This window comes from Montipora capricornis, chromosome 12 (genome assembly GCF_036669925.1).
Source record: "Montipora capricornis isolate CH-2021 chromosome 12, ASM3666992v2, whole genome shotgun sequence".
Taxonomy (NCBI): Eukaryota; Metazoa; Cnidaria; class Anthozoa; order Scleractinia; family Acroporidae; genus Montipora; species Montipora capricornis.
The window spans coordinates 34189938-34199937 of NC_090894.1; the positions used below are offsets into that span (position 1 = coordinate 34189938).

General features: G+C 43.2%; 1 protein-coding gene across 1 annotated transcript in view; it reads right to left on the reverse strand.

The window, feature by feature from the left end:
• Nucleotides 1–10000, reverse strand: part of LOC138025711 (polycystin family receptor for egg jelly-like) — a 66108-nt gene that overhangs the window by 6270 nt on the left and 49838 nt on the right. Inside the window, exons 15-17 of the mRNA XM_068872888.1 lie at nucleotides 8661–9380; nucleotides 1839–2075; nucleotides 1–866 (exon numbers count right to left, since the gene is read on the reverse strand). The exon at nucleotides 1–866 is cut by the window's left edge and continues 406 nt beyond it. Of these exons, the coding sequence (XP_068728989.1) occupies nucleotides 1–866; nucleotides 1839–2075; nucleotides 8661–9380 (1823 nt within the window). The remainder of the gene's footprint in view (nucleotides 867–1838; nucleotides 2076–8660; nucleotides 9381–10000) is intronic.

Genomic DNA, 10000 nt, shown 5'->3' on the forward strand with positions numbered 1-10000 from the left:
ACACCCCATGATAAGCTGTAAAAAATCGTAAAGACAGCACCCACTAGTATGATAGAGACACACAGGACCCAACCAAAATAGAAAAGAAAACTTTGCAGATATTTCGCTGATGAAACCTGGTGTCTGTTTTGCTTGAGTTTCTTGAAGATGGTTACAATGAAGAGATTAACTGGTACTGAGACTATTGCGCTCTGGATGCTTATTTTTATCTCTGTCCAACTAATCGATATTGGTCCAATGTGAAATACATCTGTGGATTTTACACCAAAGCGATAGAACATTGCACTGGTTACCATGGCGCAGAATACGATGGACATGCAGCATGATAGTCTCTGACATCGTGTAAAGAGATCGTGCGGTGGCTTGGTAAACAGAGAAATCCAAAGATGCGAATCACCCAAAGCTATTTGTGTCCGAGAATGAAAAACATTCTTGAACTCCGACAGATCAACGGTCGACGCGGCCCTCAACTCAGTGTTTAATTCACCTTTCCTTTTCTCAGTAGCAAGCCATCGATTTGCTATAAAATGCCATTTTTCATTTGTCTGGACGTCCTCAACGACAGTTTGCACAAGAAACCACGACGGACTATCTCCAAAATTATCATGCCACACATATATCTTAAACAAAGATCCCAATGATCTCTCGAGGGTAATTTTGAAGGTATTCACACTACCTCGGGCAAAGAAAATCCTCCCTAGGCCACTACATCTAAATATTATTTGTCCTGAGATATCGTCCATGCCATATAATACCATCCCAACATTAGCTGTTGTGCCTGAATTCCTCCAGATGCCAGTTTGTATGGAAATGGAGTAGTTATACCCTTCTTTGTCCCTTTCCGAAAGGCTGTATTCTGAAATAACCTAAAAACACGATATGCGTGATATGTACACATGACTAGGAACCCACAACTAGGAACCTACAGCGCCAACACGAGGTCTATGTAAGGGCATTTTTACAGATCAAGCTATTTTTAACAGCGTTCTTAAATCCTATTTGGCTTTCGCGTTTCACCATTCTCAATCTCGTGGGCAATAAGTTATGATTCAAGAATGAAATTACCTGGAAAGGACTGGTTTCGGGGGAAAATCAATCATCTAAAAATAGCTCGGTGTGTAAAAAACGCCTTTCCACATATACAGTTAATTTGCGCGCTTCTAGTTATGGGCTTCTGATGTGACATTTCGTATAGATAGCAAGGATGTCGCAAAGACAATAGCAGTTGAGTGAGACACTAAAGAAATAATAGAAACTCAAGGCCTTAAGGGGCCCACCTCACCCGGTTGGCTTCATATTTAATTTGAAATAGCCCTGTGCCGTATTTGAAGGGTAACACGTACGCTGTGGGAGTGAATTTTATCTTACTTCTACACCTACATCTTACTAAATCTTTAACCGGCTAACCCAAGTATGGCGCCAATTTTGGGAATCGAACCCAGGCCACATTAATGATATGCGAGTTCTTTCATCACAATGACTACGACATCGCTGCTCCCTGGTAAGGAATGAGGATAAAATGAAAATTTTCAGGGTATCGTCAGGATGTCGTTGATCACATGTACCTTTTTCACTAAACTGAGGCTCATAAGTTCAAGAAATCCAGATGCTGATAGTATACAAAGTAACTCCTCTGACTATGTAGCCCATTAGAATGAAAATTCATGTTTGGGGTTTGTAAAAAAAAAGACAATATCAATTTTAGCATTCCGATACGATTCGTAAATTATTTCAAGTTTTTGCATAGAAACGCAGCATTTATTTCCTAAGAAAAACATTGGAGCAAGACCCAAACATGGCTGAAGTTAACTCTTAATAGAAAAGGCATATTTATTTACCTTCCGCACGTCGTTCATGTCAGCGCGCCGTGCAAAAGTTAGACCCACGATGTACAACCCTAACATACAGCAGACAGTGGCTAGAACAGCATAGTTGCCACTCTCTCCCAATCTACCAAATTCCACCCACACCTTCTCAAACTCGATATTGTTTGGAGCCACAAAGAAGTCTCCGCCAAAGGATGTGAGATGGTTACATAGACAGTGAACTTTTTCAGGAACAGCATCTTGGCCCAGCTGAAAAAAAAAAAGGAAAGAAAAACAGAGAAAAAAAGACTATTAACTACTGTTTCGGCCGCGACGAAATTAGATACGTCATAGCTACTTAATTAGGTTAATCACCGTTAATAACATTAGTACGGCAAGCTTCCTCCCGAAGTCGACATCTGAGGCCATCGGGTATGTAAAATCTGTGGTTCGTTTTCTTTGAACTTTGTTCAAATAACCTGATAAACTGTTTATAATCATAGGTTTCGAAAGACTCATCAATAAACAACAGAAAGTCCTTTGAAACGTGGCTACTTTATACCGTTAACGCTTCGGTCGAGGAAACATTCGAAACCCGTTCATCAGCGCGATGGCAGAAGAAGCCAAGAACGTCCGTCGCGTCGCCAAATCAAGATTCACCAGAATAAGGAACGAACTCCTGAAGTCCATCTCATCAGCCAGCAATCACGAACTCGTGGAAAACAACTACGCTCAATTCCTGGAAGCATGGAACGTCCTGGAAACAAAGCACGATCTCTACGCGATGCTTTTATCAGACGACGTCGAGCTAGAAGCCGCCGAAACATGGATCAACAAAGTACAGGAGGAGTTCACCGAAGCGACAAAAGCTAAGATTAACTTTATTAACCACATAGCGGACGTGCAAATGAGAGCGCGCGCGGAAACGGAACAAAGGGATAAGGCGAACAAAGAACGCGAGCAAATGGAACGATTCTTTGATCAAGCAATGATCAGACGAGAAACAGCGCGAGCCATATTTGAAACAGCTTGTCAAAGCGCTTCGCACACACTCAGCGCGGACAAAGTAGAGCCGTCTACGGCGAAGAGACTTCAGAAACAGATTGACGAAGCTTTCGCGGAATGCAAACTAGCGAATAGCGCGCTACTCGATTTATCTACGCGAGAATCTGCAGCCAATGAAATTAAATGTCGGTGGTAATTTTGTCTATTTCGCAAACTTCCACAAGCGTCGTTTCGCCCTTGAGGTCAATGAGCGGCAATTTGTATTTTCTGGAACTTATCTTCTCTTCCTTCCCTCCCACCTTCACGAGAGAGATTTCAAGTGGCGTTCCGCGCAGTCTTTCTTCCCGTGCTTTGTCGCGGGTTATGAGGCTAATGGATGATGCGTTGTCCCACAAGACGTTTGCATGTCCTCTAGAAGTTTTTATTTGTTGCAACTGGAGGATGCAGGTCTCATTACCCTCATGGCTGCATGCACTGGATATTGCGGATGCGCTTGGAGTCTCTGTCTGATCTTCTTCGTGTAATGTGGGATGATGTTTCTTCTTACATTCATTGACGCCGCAATCTCTTTTAGAGCGGCAATTGCGTGATCGGTGACCGGTTCTGAGGCAGGAAAAACACGCACCCTTTTCTTTCAATGTCGACAGTCTTTCGCTTACTGTTTTATCGAGGTATACTCTACAATCCTTGGTAAGATGATTCGAGTTTTCGTGAACGACGCATTTGCTGTAAGTTCTCTGGCTGCGGCTGTCGTGTCTTTCATCCGTTGTGGCGTAATGGACAACTGCCTTCGTTATGGCTGGGCCCTGCGCGCGAAGATCAGAACCGTCGTACTCGATAGCGCGTTTTTGCGTAAGTAAAAATTTGAGCAGGCTCGGAAACTTGTTGGTTTTGTCCACAGTGCTGTCGTCAGAACTTAATAGTTTAGCCCATTCTTTGCGTACGTCTGGCGGGAGTTTTCTCTCTATGATGCTTACTGAGCTCGTTGTGGTTATTTCTGCTTCCAAGCCAAGTCTCTTAAGGTCACGATATCCGTCTTCTATGATTTCTACCAGCTCCATGAATCGCTTGTTGTCGCCTTCGCGGATGGATCTTACGCGTCTTATCTCATTAATTATCGCGTCCGTGACTTTCGCTGGGTCCCCGTATTTTTCGTCGAGTCGCTTCCACATCTCGTAAACGTCATCGTCGACGCTCTTTACGTGAGCTAAAGGTTCTTTTCCGAGACAGGAACGCAACGTGTAGGATAATGTATCTTCCGTAAGGTGCGACATGACTTGTTTCTGGAAGTCTCTTTTGAAGGATGGATATTCTCTCAACTCTCCTTCAAATCGGGGCATTTTGATTTTCTCTAGTTGTAGGTGATTGCTCTTTTCTCCTTTGATCTGCGGCTGCAGTTCGCGTTCATGTTCGCCTACGAGGTGTGTTTCGAGTTTAGCGTTCATCTCGTTATACGTCGCTTGAGTAGCTTGGAGCCATTTAATTTCATTGGCTGCAGATTCTCGCGTAGATAAATCGAGTAGCGCGCTATTCGCTAGTTTGCATTCCGCTCATTGACCTCAAGGGCGAGACGACGCTTGTGGAAGTTTGCGAAATAGACAAAATTACCACCGACATTCAAAGTGTTAACATGGATAAGGCACTTGACGCTCTCCAGATACAAAGGGGCGACGTGACTATGCCGAAAGGCGCCGTTGACGTTCTCATTGGGTATGATTACGCAGGCTTCCACCCGGTAAAAGAAAGAAATGTCGAACACCTAATGTTATTGAAGAATCGTTTTGGACGATGTATAGGCGGGACACACCCTTCCATTCGGGAGAAGAACCACAAAGCAGCATTCGACGCATGTGCAAACCACCTAAAAGCAGTCAAAATTGACGACTTCTACAATATCGAGAGATTAGGTGTTAGCTGCACGCCGCGCTGCGGAGGCTGCAAATGCGGAAAATGCGCTCCTGGAACCAGCGACTACACTCTGAAAGAAGAAAGGGAGCTCCATCTCATCGAGAAAGGCCTTGAATTTAACGAACAGGAAAAATGCTGGATCGCTGAATATCCCTAGATTCGCGACCCACACGACCTGCCAGATAACAAAAGAGCTGCCTTTGGAAGACTCTTAAGCACCGAGCGAAGATTATTGCGAAATCCCGAACATAGCAGAGTTTATCAAAGTCAAGTTGAGGACATGGTAGAACGAGGAGTAGCTAGAAAACAAAGCAAGCAAGAGCTCGAGAATTATAAAGGCCCTATCCACTACATCTCCCACCACGATGTTCTAAAGCCTGATTCGAAATCGACTCCAGTGAGGATCGTCTTTAACAGCAGCGCGAACTATATGGGACACGTCCTTAACGAGTACTGGGCAAAGGGTCCCGATCTATTAAATAATCTTGTAGGAATCCTCGTGCGATTCAGAGAACACGAAATTGGATTCATCGGAGATGTGAAAAAGATGTATCACACCGTGAAGACCAAGATCATAGAGCAACACACGCATCGTTTTCTATGGCGCGACATGAACACAAGCAGGGATCCGGATACGTACGTTATACAAAGAGTTTCATTTGGAGACAAACCCTCGGGTACCATAGCGACCGTAGCCATGAGAAAGACAGCGGAACTATCAAAAGAGAATTATCCACAAGCCGCGAATACCGTAATATCCAACTCGTACATGGATGACATTGTAGACAGTGTACATAGCGACGCACAAGCTAAGCAACTAACTAATGAGATTGAGGCAGTCCTAGTCAAGGGCGGATTCAAGATAAAGGGTTGGTTCTATTCGAACGACAAAACAGCAAACGAAATGGCTTTAGAACCCAACCAGCAAAATTCATCAACCGAGAAAGTACTCGGCGTCATTTGGAATACAGACAAGGATCAATTCCGGTTTAAAGTGGGAATAGACTTAACTCTGACGAAAGCCAAAGGTCGCATCAAAGAAAACCCAACTACTGGCGAAATAACGAAGAGGATTATCCTCTCACAGATAAACCGCGTGTATGACCCTCTTGGTCTAGCAGCTCCCGTTACGGTCAGAGCGAAGATTTTGATGCGCCAGCTTTGGGCAACAGAAAAGAAACTCGGCTGGGACGACCCTGTCCCTGAGAAGCAAAGGATTAACTGGCTGGAATTCTTCCAAGATCTGCGCAATATGGATCAAGTTATATTTCCAAGATGCCTCAAACCATCAGGTACACTCGGTCTGCCGACTCTTATCATATTCAGTGACGGGTCAGACAACGCTTACGGAGCATGTGCTTACATCAGGTGGACATTACTGGACAACAAATTTGAAACCAGACTGATCATGTCAAAGAACCGACTCTCGCCAAACAGGAAATTATCGATCGATAATTTGCGCGGCAGTCTTAAGCAAAAGGCTTAAAAACTTTCTGGACAAAGAATCCCGCTACAAGTTTGCGAAATACTACCATATAGTCGATTCTCAAATAGTGCACGGGATGATCCAAAAGGAATCTTACGGCTACAACACATTCGCCGCTACTCGCATCGGAGAGATACAGGAAGGTACCAATCCCGAAGACTGGTATTGGGTCGAGAGTGATAAAAACATCGCCGATTGGATAACACGAGGTAAGCGACCAAGCGATATCAAAAGCGAAAGCGACTGGCAAAAGGGACCTAGATTTCTACAACTCCCGGAATCAGAATGGCCAATAAGTAAAGTAGTCCATCACCCAGAGTTACCAATGAAAACGGCATTAACAACACTTGCTGCAGAACAGGACTCGCTCGCGAGAAGAATTGATATAAACAGACATTCAAGTTACAACAAACTGTTAAGAGTAACAGCACGTGTATTAGCCATGTACGCAAGAGAACCAGTTAGTCTGAAGAATGCGACAAAGACCCTGACGCCGGACGATATTTCTAAAGCAGAAAGGTTTTGGATCATTGATGCGCAAAGAAAAATGCTTACAAACGTCAAAAAATCTAAATATAAGCGTTTGTGTCCAAAGCGCAGAGAAGATGGAGTAATAGTGGTTGGTCATCGGACCGGCAAATGGGTGCACTTGAGCTACGATAAGAGAGAAGTGATCCTCATTCCTCGTGAGCATCGTTTCTCTAAGCTTTATGCGGAACATATACATCGAAAAGGTCACCATGGCGTGTCGACGACCGTAAGCAAAATTCGATTACGATTCTGGATTCCTCAGATTCATAACATAGTAAAGTCCATTAGATACAACTGCGTCACTTGCAAGAAACTGGACGAACACCTCAACAAGCAGGTCATGGGACAGCTTCCAGAAGAGAGACTTATGCCCTCACCACCCTGGCATAGTACAGCCATCGACCTTTTCGGACCGTTTAAAATAAGAGACCAGGTAAAGAAGCGAACAATCGGAAAGTGTTATGGGGTATTGTTCAACTGTATGAGCACAAGAGCAGTTCATATTGACTTGGTAGGCGATTACAGTACAGAGGCATTTCTACTTGCGCTGAGACGGTTTACATCCCTCAGAGGATATCCTGCAAAGCTATACTCTGATAACGGTCCGCAGTTGGTAGCAGCTAGTGAAGAACTCCAGAATATGACGAAGAAATGGAACTTAAAAGAACTCGAAACATTTGGAGCGAACGAAGGATTAAAGTGGGAATTCGCATCCGCGGACGCACCATGGCAGAACGGAATATCAGAAGCCCTTATAAAATCGATAAAGCGAGCTATTACTACAGCAATCGGACAGAGCGTTATGACATTTCCAGAACTTCAGACAGTCCTTTACGAAGTATCTAATTTAGTCAACGAGAGACCGATCGGTCGTCATCCAACTTCACCTGAAGACGGAGCATATCTCTGCCCGAATGACATCTTGTTAGGACGTTCTTCAACAAAGGTTCCTAACGGGCCATTTAATGAAAGCGCAGACCCCAGAAAGCGCTTTTACTTCATACAAAACGTTGTTGACGCATTCTGGAGCAGATGGACACGAGACTATTTCCCAAGCTTGCTCGTACGCCAGAAATGGCATACTTGTAAACGTGATGTCATGGTCGGCGATATCGTGTTAATTCAAGACAGTAACCAGATAAGGGGGAAATGGAAGCTCGGACGCGTCATAGCAGCTAACCCCGGAAAAGATGGCAAGATCAGAAAAGTTACAATTCAGTACAAGAATCCAGCGCCGAATGAAAAAGTTGGTATATACAAGGGTCGAGGATATTCAACAATCGAGCGACCTGTACAGCGTCTAATCGTGCTGGTTCCTTTCCACGATGATGAAGATTCAAAGGACATTAAATGAAACTAACTTACGAAATGTAAATTAAGAATTAGGTCAATACCTTCGGGAGGCGGGGAGTGTTTCGGCCGCGACGAAATTAGATACGTCATAGCTACTTAATTAGGTTAATCACCGTTAATAACATTAGTACGGCAAGCTTCCTCCCGAAGTCGACATCTGAGGCCATCGGGTATGTAAAATCTGTGGTTCGTTTTCTTTGAACTTTGTTCATATAACCTGATAAACTGTTTATAATCATAGGTTTCGAAAGACTCATCAATAAACAACAGAAAGTCCTTTGAAACGTGGCTATTTTATACCGTTAACGCTTCAGTCGAGGAAACAACTACGAGTACAAAACTCAACAATATAGCCAGCAAGGGATGGGATGGGATGGGATGGGATATGAGATGATTATCCATCCATCCATCCATCCATCCATCCATCCATCCACCCATCCAGAAAGGATGATGATCAAAGCTTCTGTAATGTTTCCATGTATCAACAGCTCTCTGGTATTTCAGTGAGCCATTGAAGATAATTTAGCAAATAATTATCAATTTAACCAAAAATCTAATAACAGAGGCTTTACCTTACACCCTCTACTTGACCACTTCTGTCCCTCTTCCGACCAATACAGACAAGCTCCCATAGTTACGGAATAAGTATAATTTACGTCGGTGAAGGAGTCATACTGCGGAACTATCGCCACTTGAGGTGGAGGTGGATTTGTTGGGGGATCCTTCACGTTCAAGCAAGACTTCTGTCTTTCTTTCTTTGAATCATCAAAAGACCTTCGGATTCTAGCAACGGGGTCGTCCTTGAAATCAGCTAGTTTAATACCAATGAAGTAAAGACCTGAATCATTATCAAAAAGTGACACAGTATGGGGGTCTATTGAGCAATTGTAGAATCGGTCAAATTTCTCATTCAGACAGGAAGAAAAATTAGGCAGTGAAGTCACGGAAGTGTAGTTGATGCTACTCGGTTTAAATCCTCGTCCAAAATACACATCCAAGCGTCGGTCTTCCAAGGTAGTGATTCTTAGGGACACAAGATATTGCCTTGATGGAATTACAAACTTGTGATACCGGATAGCCCCTAGCTTTAAAAATAAGTGTTGACGTTGCTTTTCAAATTTTGACACCTCATCTTTTTTTTTCATTGGTATCTTTAATCCTACTGGCTGGCTAAGGTTTGCAATCTCAAGCACCTTTCCCTTGTCATTTCTTAAAGTGATGTCAATAACCTTGGAATGGATGACTTTCGAAGTAGGATCCCATGTGTAAGGATTTTCTTCGAATGCGATAAGCTGAAATTCAACCCAAAAGAAAATAAATACATAAATAATGCATGAAGGTGCATGATACTCGCAGTTATGAACGCAATTTAAGCAACTGCATAGAGAAGCATAAAAGATTCAAGACTTCAACGCGGTTTGCAACTAACCAACTGACGGAGCTATGAACCCGCTGATGTTGGGTTTGAAGCTGGTCATTTGAGGCTTCTAAAACCCCGTTCAACTGCTCAATATTTCAGGCCTCTCTACGCAATTGCGGGGATCATAGCTTCACTTGATTTCATATTAGCAGTTCAATACATGATTCACTTCATAGATCATTTCATTTGTTAAATAATATACGTTGATATGTTGAAGCATCAACCATGATGACATTTGAAATGCCAGGTTAGAACTCTATCAAATAGCTTATGCTAAGGGGATGTCGGCATCTCATTGTAATGATTACCACTTTGTATAATTTCTCTTGCAAGGATCACTGGCGATCCTTGCAATCTGATTGGCTCTCAGCAGTGCGATTTATTCACAAATAGCACTATATTTGCTTTAAATCGCATTTTTTTTCCCCAGTCAATGAGAAAAGAACACTGAAACAAAACAACTTATCAGATTTCAAATCTTGTCCAAAGTAA